Source organism: Mustela putorius, unplaced genomic scaffold (assembly GCF_011764305.1).
Source record: "Mustela putorius furo isolate JIRA1106 unplaced genomic scaffold, ASM1176430v1.1 tig00537227_pilon_pilon_pilon, whole genome shotgun sequence".
Taxonomy (NCBI): Eukaryota; Metazoa; Chordata; class Mammalia; order Carnivora; family Mustelidae; genus Mustela; species Mustela putorius.
The window spans coordinates 44818591-44835528 of NW_025422368.1; the positions used below are offsets into that span (position 1 = coordinate 44818591).

Genomic DNA, 16938 nt, shown 5'->3' on the forward strand with positions numbered 1-16938 from the left:
CAGTAGAAAGCACACATTTATGTTTGGTAATTTCAAGCACATCAGTCTGTTTTGGTAAAACCATGACAGATCTTTCCTCCCCTGCTTCTTCCTGCTTTATGACAAGCACCGACAATGACCATCTCCCAGTATTATCCTTCTCTTTGGTATTCCTTGTTGGTCTCATCTTTCCTTTAAAGGCTTATCCCAAAAAGCCTATCTGTGGTTTTAGAAAAGAATATTGGATGTACTTTTGGCTAGCTGTGTGACTGGTTCTTTCATCTCGCTAGGTTTTCTTCATATGTGAAAAGATGACACACTACAAAGTCTAATTTTAAAAACTCCATGTTCATCTTTTACCTTGGATGCTTAATAATAGTTGAAGAGGCTATTGGTAATACTAGCCCACTGCTAGATATGTCATCATTAGAGTGGTTGCAAATATCTGAACAGACCCTGGAATGATCAGTTTATTAAAATCAACAGACTTGGATTAAAATGTACAACCGATATACCTAAAGTGATCTACAAAATGGATATTCCCTTTGGACAATAATTAGATCTAAGAAGTTCTAAAGCTCTCTGGGTAGACATGTGTTTTTCCGAATCAACTTAGTCACCAGCAGCCCTGAGGGGGTTCCCTGAATATGCAGTGAACAATAAACAGCAGGCTCACCATGAATTCACTTTGGAGTAAATGTGAACTTGCCACGACGTCCCTCAGCTGTGATCTTGTGAGTATTCGGCTGGCTGACTGCAGATACTCCATTGCCACTGTCTCCCGTGGGGTTGGGGTAGCCACAAAGGGTTCAACATTCCCCAAGCTACTCATGTCCAATGTAAGAGATACGTTGGACCCCCGTCTACATTGGGGAAGACCGTTAATACGTTTAGAAACCACATGAGTTATTTTGATCACACAAATTTGTCTTTCGTACATATGTACTCACTATTTAGTGAGAACTTTTCCAGAAATAAGGACCAAATGTCTTTTTCTCTTATGGTACCATAGACGAGTATACCAACTATCTACAGTTTCTTTATAGGAAACTGGCAGGTTTTTTGTTGGAAATAAGTCTGAATTGAGAAAATGCACTATAATTTACTAATGATATACTTGCTAGTAATATTAAGTGAAAAATTCAGGAAAAGAAACATCACATTTGGATTGAGAAATGATGTATAACACAAACCAGCTTTATTTTCCGTATGTCTGAGAGTTCAGTATAGAAATCAAATAGCCATTTCTGACATCAATATACTGTACACATGATCTCACTGGACACCGGAAGCTCAGAGAAAAAAAACACTTTGGTCCACATTATTGCCATTGAAATAGAAGTTAAAAGTTTTAAAATGTATGTACTGTTTATAATTCTGAGTGAATCCCTAAAAAAATAGCATCCGTATTTTCCATTTATGTATGTATGTGTGAATGCATGCATATATATGTGTGTGTGTATGTGTATGTATTTATTTAATTCTGTGATAAACTCCTGAAGATATTGAGATCACAGACTCTTATTCTGAGTTATAATTTATCTTCCCTCCATAATTTTCCTCTTCTAGTTGGGAGATGAGTTGGAGCTCTTCCAACTTGTAAAGGCCCCTTGTGTCTTGGATAGAAGGTGTGAGTGCCTCTTAACAGCAACACTAGCTGTGTGGAACCAAGACTGAGGGTCAAAGTCATAGATTATACTCACAAGAACTATTAAATTTAAAGGACCTTAGGTATTTCTGAGATGATCCAATATGTTGCTTAGTGGTTGGTATTCCAAGGAAATGGAGAATAGGGAAAAACAGGTCAAAACAAATGTAAACAAAGACAGTAAGAGCAAATACTAGGCCCAGGATATTTCATTCGAAGGGTGCTTTACACGCTTTCTAAAGGGCACGACATCAGGAAATACTCATGTGGCTAGAGCTTAATTTTCAAAAACCCATTGAACAAAAGCATGTTAGGTTCCTTCCTCTTACGAATTGATATGTAATGTCATTTTTGTTCATTTCTAAATGGTTTATAACTGTAGTTTTTGGGAGTTAAAAAAAATTTTTTTTTTTATAATTTATTTGAGAGAGAGACAGAGTGAGAGAGCATGAGAGGAGAGGTCAGAGGGAGAAGCAGACTCCCCATGGAGCTGGGAGCCTGATGTGGGACTCAATCCCAGGACTCTGGGATCATGACCTGAGCTGAAGGCAGTCGCTTAACCAACTGAGCCACCCAGGTGCCCTATAACCGTAGTTTTAATTCCTACTTTGGCTTGATGTTTATTTAAATTTTTATGAATTTATCTTCCTTATTAATTTCTAGTAATAGTAAATGCAAATCATCCAACGTCTAATGTTTGGAATTTCTCAATTCTTTCTTTGAGACAAATACTGTGATAATTTTTTTCTGAATATTTCATAGATACTTTTGGAGGCAACTGAACTGATTACCTATTTATATCTATCTCTCTATAAATTTATCTATGCACATATATATGTATATATACACACCACCTTATTTATATTATTATAATGTATAATAATTTATTATATATTATATATACACAAATAGCCATTTCTGACATCAGAAATGTCAGAAATATATATATATGTATATATATGTATATATACATATATATAATATATATAATATATATTATATATGTTATATTAATATTATATATAATATAATATAATATAATATATAATATATATTATATATATTATATATATTATATATTATATTATATATAATATTAATATAACATATATAATATATATTATATACTATATATATTATATTTTATATATATATTATATATACTATATATATATTATATATATACTATATAGTATTATATATATACTATATATTATATACTATATATACTATATTATATATATACTATAATATATATATATTATATATATATTATATATATATATTATATATACTATATATTATATATATACTATATATATATACTATAATATATATATAATATATATACTATAATATATATATTATAGTATTGGAGATATTATATATTATAATATGAGATTATGCTGAGTGAAATAAGTCAAGCAGAGAGAGTCCATTATTCTATGGTTTCACTTATTTGTGGAGCATAACAAATAGCATGGAGGACAAGGGGAGTTAGAGAGGAGAAGGGAGTTGGGGGAAATTGGAAGTGGAGGTGAACCATGAGAGACTATGGACTCTGAAAAACAGTCTGAGGGTTTTGAAGGGGCGGGGGGTGGGAGGTGGGGGGAAACCAGGTGGTGGGTATTGGAGATATTATATATTATAATATAATATATATAATATATAATATAATATATATAATATATAATAATTATATGTTTTTCCAATCTATTTTTTCCGACTGGATTTCTCAAAGCCTGAGATGTATGTGATCTTCCCCAACACCTGTATTGTTATTTTTCTTTATATCCCTGGCAATTTTTACTTTATATATTTCAGCCATTGTTTTATTTGAAAAGATTAGCAATTACCTATTTACTATCAATTTTATCAATATTAAGTATTTATTTTCCTATTAATTCTACATTTTGTCTCACATCTGACTTTTTCCCCCAGTTTTATTGAGACAGAATTTATATATAGCACCATATAAGCTTAAGGTAGACGACATTAATAATTGAATTACATATATTGTGAAATGATTGCCACAATAAATTTAATTAACATTCACCATCTCCTATAGAAACAAACAAAAACACCTTTTCCTTGTGATGAAAACTTAGGATCCACTCTCTTAACAGCTCTCAAATGTACCATACAGCAGAGTTAGCTATAGTCATCGTGTTGTACAGGACATCATATATATTACATTATTTATTACTTATTATTTGTCTTAAATGGAAGTTTGTATCACCTTCCTTCAATTCACCCTCCTGTCACCTCCCACCTCTGGCTTAAAAAAAAATTAATATTGATGACTTGTCTTTTTTTTTTTTTTTTTTTGGCATGTTCTCAAAATATCTTTTCTAGTCTTTTTTTTACTATGTTTAATTCTTTTGAATCACTGTTAGGGATTAGGGGATAGCATACTGGATACCCCATAAAATATCACTTAGCTGTTAGAAGAGTTTGTCCCCCATCATCTTGTGTGTGTGTGTGTGTGTGTGGCTGTTGTGAGTGATGGACAGGGCCCCTGTGATTTTTGAGTAGGAAGTAAACAGTTGAGGAGGGTGAAGAGTGGTTCTATTCTCAGAGCAAGAATTTTTATCTATTTTTAGTGGGAAAGCAGTTTGTACAAGTTTCTCAATCCAGTTCCTCTGGCCTTTAAATTGTCAGAAATTCCTTCCTAATTCTGATAATACATTGTTTATTAGGTTTTAGTGTATTTGTAAGACTGCGGCTTTTGCTTGCTTCATACATTTTTTTAGTAAGGAGTTGGGACAGGCCATTTATAATCAGATGCTGTTTTAAATTATTATTCCATCCAATCAATCTTCTGCCCCCAAAGAGTAAAGCGTCTGCAGTCTGTCCATTGAGTGATACTCTGTGCCATGGTGGTCTAGTAGAAAGGGAGGTCTCTTCTATCCAGAGTGGGCAGAGCTGTGCCAGGAGCAGGCATTTGAGTGAAGCCTTGAAGGTAAAAGTTCATAGATAAATTTTCCGTAAGAGGTTATTCAAGGAGAGAGCCCGGCAGGAGAAAAAAAAAATGTGGAAGCAGGAAATGATAAGGCATCTTTGAGAAATGGCCTATAAGCAGTTTGAGCTAGAGTTCAGTTGTATAAAAGTGCATTTTGGAGTTGGGGGGCAGGGTTAGGTTGGAGAAATGAGAGAGAAGCAAGAGTCACAGACGTAAGAGTATAAAATGCTTGTCCAAACCCAGAAAAGAGAATTTCAAATGTCAGCTTATATAAACATCTAACAGGGCTTTCCACAGCATCCCCTGCCCACACTTGGGGGATGAGAAGCCTCTGAGATTCCATGTCTAATAGGGTCCATTTGATCGAATGAACAAAAGTTCCACAGCTTCTGTGATAAAGTGAGAGCCATGAAAGCATTTTCATGCAAACTGACTTAGTAAGGAAGAACGACTTTTGTCTGGCAAGGGAAGGAAGAAAGGAAACTAATATTTATTAAACATCCATGATTTGCCAAGCGTTGTTCTAAGCACTTTCACATATGCTATTGCCATCTCTGTAACAGCTCTCTGAGGTTATTACTTTCCCCATTTTATGGGTGAAGAAATAATTAACTTAGGAACATGAACATGGAACAAAAATTCAATCCAAGCTAGACTACGAAACCCAAGCACTTTCTGATTCACTCCCCAAAAGCAAGGGTAGGGTGGGCAGATTATGTCAGGCTAGCCAGTGCCCTACGTGGAGCTGGGGGTCAGCTGTTAGGGGAAGGTCAAGACAACTGAAATCTAATGTAGAGGCAGGGTACTAGTCAGAGTATGAATTCCAGCCTCACCGTCAGATTTGTCTGGGCTCAAATCCTGCCTCTCCCACGTCCTTCTGGTGGACCTAGCCTTGTTGCATCAGAATTTCTTCTTTTATTTAGTGAGTAATTAAGGGTACCTTCTTCAGAGGCTTATTCCAAGGATGAACCCGACAGCGTAAGTGCACTGCTTCTAAGAAGTGTTGCCTGGCTATTATTTTGGGTAATAATGGAATAAAGTCCAATATAACTCCCACCTTTTGCCTCCCTAAGGGATCTACTTTGAGAGATCTTTGCAGAAACACAAAAATTGTTTATGCTGAGATTAACGTTTTGAAATGAACTGAATCTACACATTTGTTACTCCAGAAAAATACATCCTTCTTGATAACCTACTTATCTAAAAATTTCCCTTTATTATGGCAGATCCATTTCTCGTGAACCCTAAACAATTTCAGAACACTTCACCTCAACATCTCAGACATTGTCTTGAAGCTCAATTATGGAATTAATCATGTACAAGCTGTTGACTGTGCAGACAGCCTTCTTCAACAGAACAGCCCTTATCAAGGTAGTTCTCTTCTCTCTTGGCCATGAAATATTACCATAGGATGTCATTAACTTGGAAAAATCTCTGCTTTTGTTAATTTTTATTTTCAAGGAACAAATTAAGTTAATTGAAATACAGTGGAATTAGAAAATCAGATCAGTAGAATCAACTCAAAATATCTGTTCACTTCTTAGTCATGTCTTGTGCTTGCAGAAGACATTAAACACACATTTATATATGTTTTAAAGTGCTATAAAAGGAACACGTGCTCCTTGCAGAAGATCAGTGGAACTTAGAAGTTTTAAAAAGGAAATTAGAATCACTCAGTCACATAAACTTCACTCTCTTTTAAACTGACTTTTAAATTTTGCTATGTTAATGGCAATCATGGCAGTGACTTGTTTTAAATTTTATTTCTTTGGTTAGAAATGGGGATAAATACATTTTGGTATAATTACTGTTCATTTATCAGTCCTAACCTTTGATACTTGTTTGTGCTCTTTCCTAATGTTTACATTGGAGCATTAATGTATTTATTGTTGAAGACTATGATATACAAGAAATTAAATACTTCTCAGATGTACGTGTTGCATATATACGGTATATTATTGCCTTAAAACACCAAGGATTTTTTAAAAGTTATATCTACATTCAAATATATCAATCTTTTTTTTTTTTTTTTATGGTTTCTTGCACTACTTTAACAGACATACAAATTCTCCTGGAAGCTTAATTTTTACTAAAAGTCAATCTTTTAATCTAGTTCTAATTTATTTTGGGGTAAAGTAAAGGTGTGAATCAACTAGATTTCTTTCTCCCAAATCAAGGTGTCTAACACAGTTCACTGAACAATTTGGAGAAGAGAGGTGTTTTATAATTATTGAATCTTAGGTTTTTAATCAGCTATTACTGACTAATGATCTGGAAGACAAAATGCCACTTTACTGAACTAAGAGAGAGGCATTTTTTTCCCAGTATCCATAAACCAGTGATAAGAAGTCAGGATCAAATCAGAAAGACATTTCAAAAACAAAACAAACATCAGAAGTTAAGAGAAAATACAAATTAAGATGCGGGGGCTGGGATAAATCTAACAGACTTAGAGGGAAAAAAAATCGACAGAAATAATAGGAGACCTGGACTTTTAATAAAAACAGAATGTGGAAAACTAAGAACACAAAGTCCTACTGAGACTTTGCTTCTCCTTTGTTATGTAACTCTGGAAAAACTGTTTAGACTTCTTTATGCCTCATGATTGCTGTTGGACAGAGGGGAACATAATAAAAAGCTTTATCAAGCTCCTGTGGTAGCACCAATTATTATTTATGCCAAAAAAATAAATAAGCGGGAGGAAATTCAAAAGATACCAATGCAAACAATTGAAGGAAAAAGCAAATTCTTAAGGAAAGGTAAAAGGAATGCAATAAACAGCATACTAATTACAATTAAGTAAAAAGGAAAACATGTATAAATATTATGGCCCAGGGCCACACATCCATTTCAGCAAGGGCTTATAAACAGTGCTCTGCTGAAATTGTTCCATTCTGCACCACTGCTCTTAATGACCAAGAAGTGGGAAGAAAATACAGCTAAAAATATAAGAACACTACAATTGACTTTGAGAATAACTCAAAATTAAGCATTGATTTTCCCAGTAGTCGGGGCTGTGTGCTGAATTTTAGAAGCTGGGTTTAGGCAGAAGGCTTATAGTCTTCAGCCCTCGGGCCAGGAGGCTATGCCCAATTCTCAGATACGCTGTTCCCTTTGCGGTGCCTCGCCCAACAGGACCAGTGAGACTTCAAGCCTGGCACCTTGCTCAGTTCCAGATAAGGAATGGAAATGGGAGTCTGAGAATAAAAGGAAACAAATGATCATTTTGCCCGTAGCCCAGGAAGATGTGCTTCTGAAATTACTGGATTAAGAAATTAAGTTTCAATGGGGAGTGGTAGTAGCTGCTTATCTTGAAGTATTTGAAATGAGAACGGAAAAATACGCCCCTGAAGATTATAAGAATTTAGTCCAGAATGAAATCGAAGAGATGTGATCTTTGAGAGCTTTCCCAACCTTTTGTGGTCGTCATACTGTAAAAAATAGACGTGATTCATTCAGAACTGTCTCTATAGCTATGCACATCTCAATCCTACATGATGAGAAGTGAGACTTTTAATATTGGCGTCCTCTCCAGTTCTGAACTGTTGGGAGACTGAGATGTTCAGTCCTGCCTTTCCCCCTCCTGGTGTGCTCCCTTTATGATGCTCACAGATCTGACCGTCTTGGCTTTATTCCAAAGGTGAGCATGCGTAAGCCCCTCCAACTCCAACTTGATTTTTTTTTTTAATTTAATTTTGTTCCATTTGTCTGCATTTTCTGTTTTTAGGGTACTTTTAATAAAAAGAAAGAAAAAAAGAGAAGTTTTTACTCACTTGCAATAACAAAGGAGAAAACAGTGGTGAGATAGAGACTTCAAGTCCCTTTACTATGTGTGGCTTGAATAGCCCCCATGGTTCTTTGAAACATCTGATTCTACCCTTTTTAAGTTCCAGAGGTCATGGTATTTAATGAACGGTTTGCTGTTCCTCTCCACCTCCTTACCTTCAAATAAACTATATATAGTACTAACTCCCTTTCTGGATCACTTGACAGATGAAAGGGTAAAATTAAAAAAAAAAAAAAAGTTAAGGAGTGCTAGGCGTTTTAAATTGTGGCTTAAATTCAAAGCTCTTGGAAAGTTAAATGTGACACAAAATGCAGTGTTACTAATTTCTAAAAGCTAAAATAAATGAATAGATATTGTGATCATCCATCGTAAAATTTCCCAAAGGAAATCCTGTAGGGAAGAAATGTAACAAGGTTAAAAGAGACCAAGCACAGGCCCAGGAAGATGACAAATGAATTTCACCCTAAAGCAAAAAGAAAATCTCACAATGAAGAGAACATATTTTTTTTTTGGGAGGGGTGGGAAATGATTGATTTCCCTACTTGAAAGCATCTACTTCACTAGGTAGAATGCTGCTCTCCCTTTTGAGTGATTAGATAAAAATTTTTGAATTCATACAATATCTGATTCTTTTATGCAATGTATAGGACAAGGTGAAATTGACAATATCCTTCTTTTATTGTTTGAAAACATAAAAGTCAGTGGGTGCCTGAATGGCACAGTTGGTTAAGCCACTGACTCTTGGTTTTGCCTCAGGTCATGATCTCTGGGTCCTGAGATCAAGCCTCAGATAGGGCTCAGCACTCAGCAGGAGATCGCTTAAGACTCTCTCCCTCTGCCCCTCCTCCCCTCTAAAATAAATACATAAATCTTTAAAAAAAAAAAAGTCAAAACAATTGTTAAAAAAATAAACATAAATTGAACTTGTTATATTTTTCTTGGAGCACTGACCTTGGACTGTGAGTTTAAATCAGCGCTCTGCACTTCACTTAAGCTCTTGGGACCTCAGACTACTTAATCTGTAAATGCAGCTGATAATAAAACTCACAGGGTCGATTCGCATTATAAAAGTTAAAGAAACAAAGATATGTGAACATTTCCAGCCCGTATCTGGCATACAGTACACATCTGTGAATGATTATAATAGCTAATGATGATCATGTGGTAATTCTTACTTTACTCTATCCTTAAATAGCTATTGCAAGCTATATGGCATAAACGTTGCTAAATATTTGAAGAAGGCAATATTGGAAAAGTTGGTTAGTGATGAGAAGTCGGTGGCAGTGTTACATATGCAAAATCAGTGGCCCTCTAAGTGGACACCATTTTCATACCTCGAGCCCTTAAAAGTCTTACCTCATGTCCTTAAAATTATTTAATTAAATTTTATTTTTATTTTTATTAAATATTTAATTACATTTAGTTAAAATTTAAATATTTTAATTAAAATTATATAATTTTTAGATTAAAAAATAATGCATATTCATTGTAGAAAACCTAAAACTAAAGCTAAGAAAAACAAGGGAAAACATCCCATAATACCAACACTTAAGAATGATCGCAAATAACATTTTGTGTGTATGTTCTTCAAGTCCTTATATGTATATATGGCATCATCTAGATTTTTACTCCACATCTTCCTTCATGACCTGCCATTAAACTAAATATATCATGGTTATCTTTTCATGTCTTTAAATTTATTAAAAAACTATTTTCAAACACTCTGTAGTATTCCATTGTATGGATGTCCTGTAGTTTGTTTATCCAATACCTTATTTTTGTGTTTTTTTTTTTTTTTTTAAAGATTTTATTTATTTATCAGCGAGGGGGGGGAGAGAGCGAGCACAGGCAGACAGAATGGCAGGCAGAGGCAGAGGGAGAAACAGGCTCCCTGCCGAGCAAGGAGCCCGATGTGGGACTCGATCCCAGGACGCTGGGATCATGACCTGAGCCGAAGGCAGCTGCTTAACCAACTGAGCCACCCAGGCGTCCCCAATACCTTATTTTTGAACATCAACTTGTTTTTAACTTTTCACAATTATAGACAAGACTGCAAATAAATAACCTTGTATCTAAATGCTTGTGCATTTCCATGATTATTTTTAGGTTGAGGAATTCCAAACACTAACTCAAAATCTCTGAGTTTAGAGAAGTCACCGAACACCTGGAATGTGGAAGAGGCAGGAAGACTGACTCTTGGAGCTCATTGACATGGAATTAGCTCAGACGCTCTTCATCTATTGTTCAGACCTTTATAGTAGCTCCCTAACAAGCTTTTGTAACTCTAAAATCTCTTAGTCCGGTATGTTTTCTTCCAGATTTCACCCGGATGATGAACATATACATTATGTATATGTATGTATATGTATATGTATATTGTATACATTATGTATTATGTATATGTATACATTATGTATATATGTATCATATATACATATATACATAATGTATCATATATACATTATGAACATATGATAATCAAACTCTAGAGATTTTTTCCTCTGAAACCTTTTAGCAATTTTTCCATCACGTTTCCAATATATTCACTAAAAATGACTTACCCTAAAGTGTGAACTTCCTTGAGGGCAAAGACTGTAATCCTCCCTCTGAATCTAGTCCTGAACACATGGAGAGTAACACTTTCATTTTCTGTGTGTATGAGTGATTGCAAGTAATTGGTTAAGGTAATACTGTGTATAACAATTACTGTGTTCTGATGGCTTTTCCAATCCTTCTGAATATAGGAATAGTGGGGGGATCATTTTAGATAGAAGTTGGAAATGTAGAATGGAGAAGCCATGCTTATCCAGATAGAGTAAGTATTACACTTGATTTATAGTTTGAATCTTATTTAAGCATCAATGAAGTCTAGCATTAACATCCAAAAGACCTACGATGCTTTTGTTAGTAAAAAAGGGGAAAAAAAGTAGTGCTTTGCCTGGTAACCAAGTATGATTAATTTTTACTTCTTTTTGGCATTTAGTATTGTTTTGACTGTCACTCATGGTGAGGAGGCTGTTTCCTTTTTAGCAAAAGAACAAAATGATGGTAGCTCTAATTTTAGTTCCCAAGTTTAGTTTTTCCAAGTTTATATAATTAGTTTAGAAAAAGATGATGCTGAAAGAACATTAATAAGTCTCAGTGAAAAAAGCCATCCTTTCCGAAATAAGAAATCTTTCTTTGACTTTTAGCTGATGTATACATATACACATGCACAATTTCCTAAGTAACACAAAACAATGAATAGCTCTCTGTCCCTTTAAGCAATTACTGAAGAACTCTTTTAGTACTGAACATTAAAGATAAACTAAAGTATATTCAGGTACTTTCAGGATTATAATGACCCATCGAGTTCAGCTAAAATGTAAAAACATAAAAAAATACACAATTCAACATAATAAAAATAATAAAAAATAAATTAAAAAAAAGAAAAATATACAACTCAGCTTCAGTTTTTTATATGTTTTTCATCTGGTTGCAGCCCCATTTTTAAAGAAATGAAATTCTTAGGGAAATCCAACTGCTTTTTAAGTTAAAGACTTCTTTGTCAGTTAAAAACATTTATTTTACAATACACATTCAATTGACTTGGCATTAGTTTTTTTAGCATTAAGTGTATTTCATACATATATAATAAATTGTATGTTATAATTTTATATAATATATTATACATTATGTAAGTTATTAAATATATTACATACCATTGAAGTATAGTTGACACACAATGTTACATTAGCTTCGGGTATACCACATAGTGATTTGACAACTCTGCACATTATATTAGGTTTACAAGTGGAGCCACCATATTTTTCAGTTTTCAATAGCAATGAAGGGGGAATTTTATACCTCAATAGCACAATACAACATATAGCTATAAAGCTATCTAACTGACACTGATAATTCTGATAATTTGCAGTTCCACTGCAGTAAGGCAGTAATTTCAACTCTGGCTGCAGTTAGAGTGCATGTTGATAATACATCCTAGGAATTAATCATTGAAAAGAGAAAACTTGACTGCTTGGAGGACTCTGTTAAGCAGGAGCCGCCCATATTATTTTTCCTCTTAAAAACGTCAGACAGTTTGGTAAATTCTTCCTCTTGTCTCTGCACAGATTATCAGGCATTGTATGCATATTTATAATAGAGTAAATGTCCATTTTGGGAGTCTTGCATGCATGGAACTGTGTCATCATGATGGGAATAGAATAAGAGCTTTAGAAATACGTTGATCAAGCATTTGTTCTTTCAATCTGCGGTATTATGCAGTTGTAGACATTCCTGAACGTATTCTGTGATTAGAATCTCAACCATGCTACAAAAAGTAGCCAGTGTGATTTGGATCTTTGTGGAGCCAGTTGAAAGCTAAATTTTGACAAGGATAAACACTACTTTCTCCACATCCAGATAATTGGGAATGTTGTATTTTCATTTTTCTTTCATTTCAAAATACATCCTAATATCAATAGAGAAAGTCAATGAAACCAAAAGTTGGTTCTTTGAGCAGATCAATGAAACTGACTAACCTTTAACTAGATTGAGCAAGAAAAAATAAAAGACAAGACTCAACTGAAATCTCAAACAAAAGAAGGGACATCTCCTCCCACTTTACAGAAATAAAAAGAGAAGACTATGAACAGCTGGATACCAACAAATTAGATAATGCAGATCGACAAACTCCTAAAAAGACATAAGCTACCGAAACTGATTCAATATGAAATAGGTAACTCGTAGACTCATCTAAATAGAACCAAAATAAATAAAGAGATTGAGGGCGCCTGGGTTGCTCAGTGGATTAGGCCTCTGCCTTTGGCTCAGGTCATGATCTCAGAGTCCTGGGATCGAGCCCCCCCCCCCCCATGGAGCTCTCTGCTCAGCAGGGAGCCTGCTTTCCCCTCTCTCTCTGCCTGCCTCTCTGCCTACTTGTGATCTCTCTTTGTGTCAAACAAATAAATAAATAAACAAATAAACAGATTGAATTGATAATTTTAAAAACTTCTTATAAAAAAAAGCCTAGGACCAAAGTGACTTTAGTGGATTCTACTAAATGTTTAAGGAAGTATTAACACCAATCATTCAAAAACACCTTCAAAAAACGGAGAAGGAGGAAACAATTCACAGCTCATTATATGAAGCCAGTATCAGCCTCAAATCAAAGCCAAAGAATATAAAAAAATTACAGCTTACTATTAATAGGAGCCGACATCAATATGAGTCTATACCCATATGAATCTAGATATAAAATCTAGATGAAAAATTCTCAGCACAACATTAAGAAACCAAATCAGCAACATATAAAAAAGATTACACAGCATGACCAAATAAGGTTTGTTTGCAAGCAAGAATGCAAGGTTAGTTTGATAAGCAAAAAAATCAAACAATGTAATAATGCCATATCAAAAAGATAAAAGACAAAACCATATATCATCTCAATAGACTCAGAAAAAAGCATTTGACAAAATTCAACATTTTTTTATGATAGAAGCACTGAAAAAACTGGGAGTAGAAAACAGCTTCTTCAACCTGATGAAGGGCATGTTTATAAAACACCATAGCTAACATCACACTTAACACTGAAATACTCAGTTTTCATTCTAAGATTAGGCACATTTTCTTGTGCAAGTAAGGCACAAGTACTCTTCCACTTCTATTCAATTTTGTACCAGAGATTCTTAGCCAGGGCAATTAGACGAGATAATGAAACAAACAAATAAAAATTTTGACTGGAAAGGAAGAAATAAAGCTATTTCTATTTGCAGATAGTATGATCTCATATATAGAAAACTCAAAGGAATCCACAAAAAATCCTAAATATAATGCTCCAGTTCCACAAGGCTGCATGATATAAAATCAAGAGAAGAAACCAATTGTATTTCTCTATAGTGGCAACAAATACCAAAAATAAAACTAAGAAAACAATTCCACTTACAATGTCATCAAAAAGAACTAATATTTAGGAATAAATTTTGTAGAAAGTGCAAGGGCGGTGCACTAAAAACTGCAAAACATTGTTGAAAGAAATTAAAGACCTGAATAGATGGAAGGGCACCCCATATTTATATATCAGGAGACTTAATATTAAGATGGCAATATTTCTGAAATTGATCTACAACCATCAATGCAGTTCTTGTAAGAATCCCAGCTGACCTTTTTGCAGAAATTAACATGCTGATCTTAAAATTCATATGCAAATGCAAGGAACCCAAATAGCCAAAATAATCTTGAGCAGAACGAAGTTGGAGGACTCATGGATCCTGATTTCAAAACTTACTACAAAGATACACTACCAAAACAGTGTGGCATTGGCATAAGAATAGACATATAGGTCAATGGAATAGACCTGAGAATCCAGAATAAATAAGAAAAGATGTTTAACATCATGAGGCATTATGAAATCAAAGCCACAAGGAGATATTGCTTCACTCTTGCTAGGATGACTATAATAAAAAAGATGACAATGACAAATGTTGGTGAGGATATGGAGAAATTGGAACCCTCATACATTGCTGGTGGGAATATAAAATGGTATAGTAGCTTTGGAAAACCAGTTTGGCAGTTCCTCAAAAAAGTTAGACCTATAGTAACCATATGACAAGTAATTCCATTCCTAGGTGTAGACCCAAGAAAAATGAAAACGTATGTCCACACAAAAACTTGTACATGAATGTTTATAGCACCATTATTCATAATAGTTAAAAATGGAAACAATCAACTGGCAAATGGATATACCAAATGTGGTAAAGCCATACAACATAATATTTTTCAGCCCCCAAAATGAATAAGGTACTGATACATGTACCACATGAACGAACATTAAAAACATTAAGTAAAAGAAACGACAGAAAAGGTCCCATATTTCATCATTCCATTTATATGAAATGTCCAGAACAGGCAAATCTTTAGAGATAGAAGATTGGTAATTGCCAGAAGTTGAAGAGTAGGGAACTGGGGAGTGAATGCTAATGGGTACAAGACAGTGAGAAAGTTCTGGATTGAGAAAGCGGTCAAAAAATCATCAAGACCTTATAATCAATCTTTTATAATTTTGTCACAACATCATTTTAGTAATAAAAGGCCTATTTATTAAAAGTTGAATAAAATTTTTGTTGATTGTTAGAGAGAAGGAAGGTGGGAAGGATGAAGGCCTGGAAGGAAGGAAAGAAGGAGAAAAATACGAGCCAGAAGTACTGAAAATATTTCACAGACTCTTTCTAAATGCTAAGAGCTAGGAAGCATCACTGGAATATATGCGCAAGCCCAGGGACAGTGGCAGCTCTGATTATTTGTGGGACATCTATGGAAAATGTTTTAGCCAACATGTATATGTGCTTGCCTAACACAATAGAAATTTTAGAGAATAAAATCTTATAAGGATCATGTATGTCAGTAACAGTAAATTCTCATCATAGGCTTCCTGAGTGAAAACATAGGGCCATTTTATCACACAGCTCAAGATTCCGTATATCTGTATCACTCTGCCTGCTTAGTAATAGGCAGAAAATTTCTTAGTAAAGGTAACCATGGAGACGAATTTTCTTCATACATCTCTGAGTCGTCCTGATGACCCGCATCGTTTTTACTTCAATGTATGTCTCTCAGTCTCTTTCCGATTAGGTATTAAATTTAATTAAAATCCCTTCACGTGTGCGCGCATGCGTGAACACACACACACACACACACACACACACACACACACCCCAGAAATCTCTAAGGGTGTCCTCTTCTCTCAGAGCTCATCTGGAACCTCTGCTTGTTATATTAGGTTTCCAGTCAGAGTGCCACTGTCCGCATTTCTGCCCCCTCTGGGTAGATGGCAGGAGAGGTTGCAGGAAAACGGAAGGAAGAAAAAAGAAAGCATTGATTTTTACAGACTAGCTCATCCTCCTAACTGGTGTTAGACAGGAAGGCTGACTTAGCTTCTGCCTTCAAGTCCAGGAGCAATTACCAGCTGGGCCTGGGTGAAAAGTGCCCAGGCTCCCAAAGTGGTCATGTGGCTACTAATGTTGTAATAATGTAATGTAATAATATAAGTGCTACAAATGATGATGAAGATGATGACAGCACCTAACTTTAAGTAAGCTAAGCTGGCAAGAAGTAGCTTAGTTGTATTAACTCATTTAATTTCTGCACTAATTTTGGGGGAAGGTAGGATATTTTCCTCTTTTGTGTATGGGGAAGCTAACGATGTTAAGTAATTTATCAAAAGTCATAAAGTAAGGCATGTGAATAGAGGTAGCGTGGTTCCCAACACTTCATTCTCAGCCATAAAGCTGTGATGAAATTAGTGCAGCAACAAGCATTTATTGAGTACCTACTGTTTTCTAGAAACCATCTTAGGCCCTAAGGAGGTGGTTGCTGCCAGGGTTAATAGGACGTAGCTTATGGTCTTGAAGACCTGAAGGGCTGTAAAGAAAGAAACCCTTAGAGATGGTTTTATTATGATGGAGCCTGTCATGGGAATAGAGTCATGCCTAAGAAGTTACAGGAATAGAGGTTATGTACCAGTTTTCAAGAGTTATGTACTGGATTTCAAGTTCAAATCCTTGAACTTTCTTTTAGTCATTA

General features: G+C 34.8%; 1 protein-coding gene across 4 annotated transcripts in view; it reads right to left on the bottom strand.

Moving 5' to 3' along the window:
- The window catches only part of PTPRR (protein tyrosine phosphatase receptor type R), a 240454-nt gene that overhangs the window by 44974 nt on the left and 178542 nt on the right, over window positions 1–16938 (bottom strand). For all 4 annotated transcript variants that reach the window (XM_004752436.3, XM_004752437.3, XM_004752438.3 and 1 more), the window contains one exon: window positions 656–842. In XM_004752436.3, coding sequence (XP_004752493.2) covers window positions 656–842 — 187 coding nt within the window. The remainder of the gene's footprint in view (window positions 1–655; window positions 843–16938) is intronic.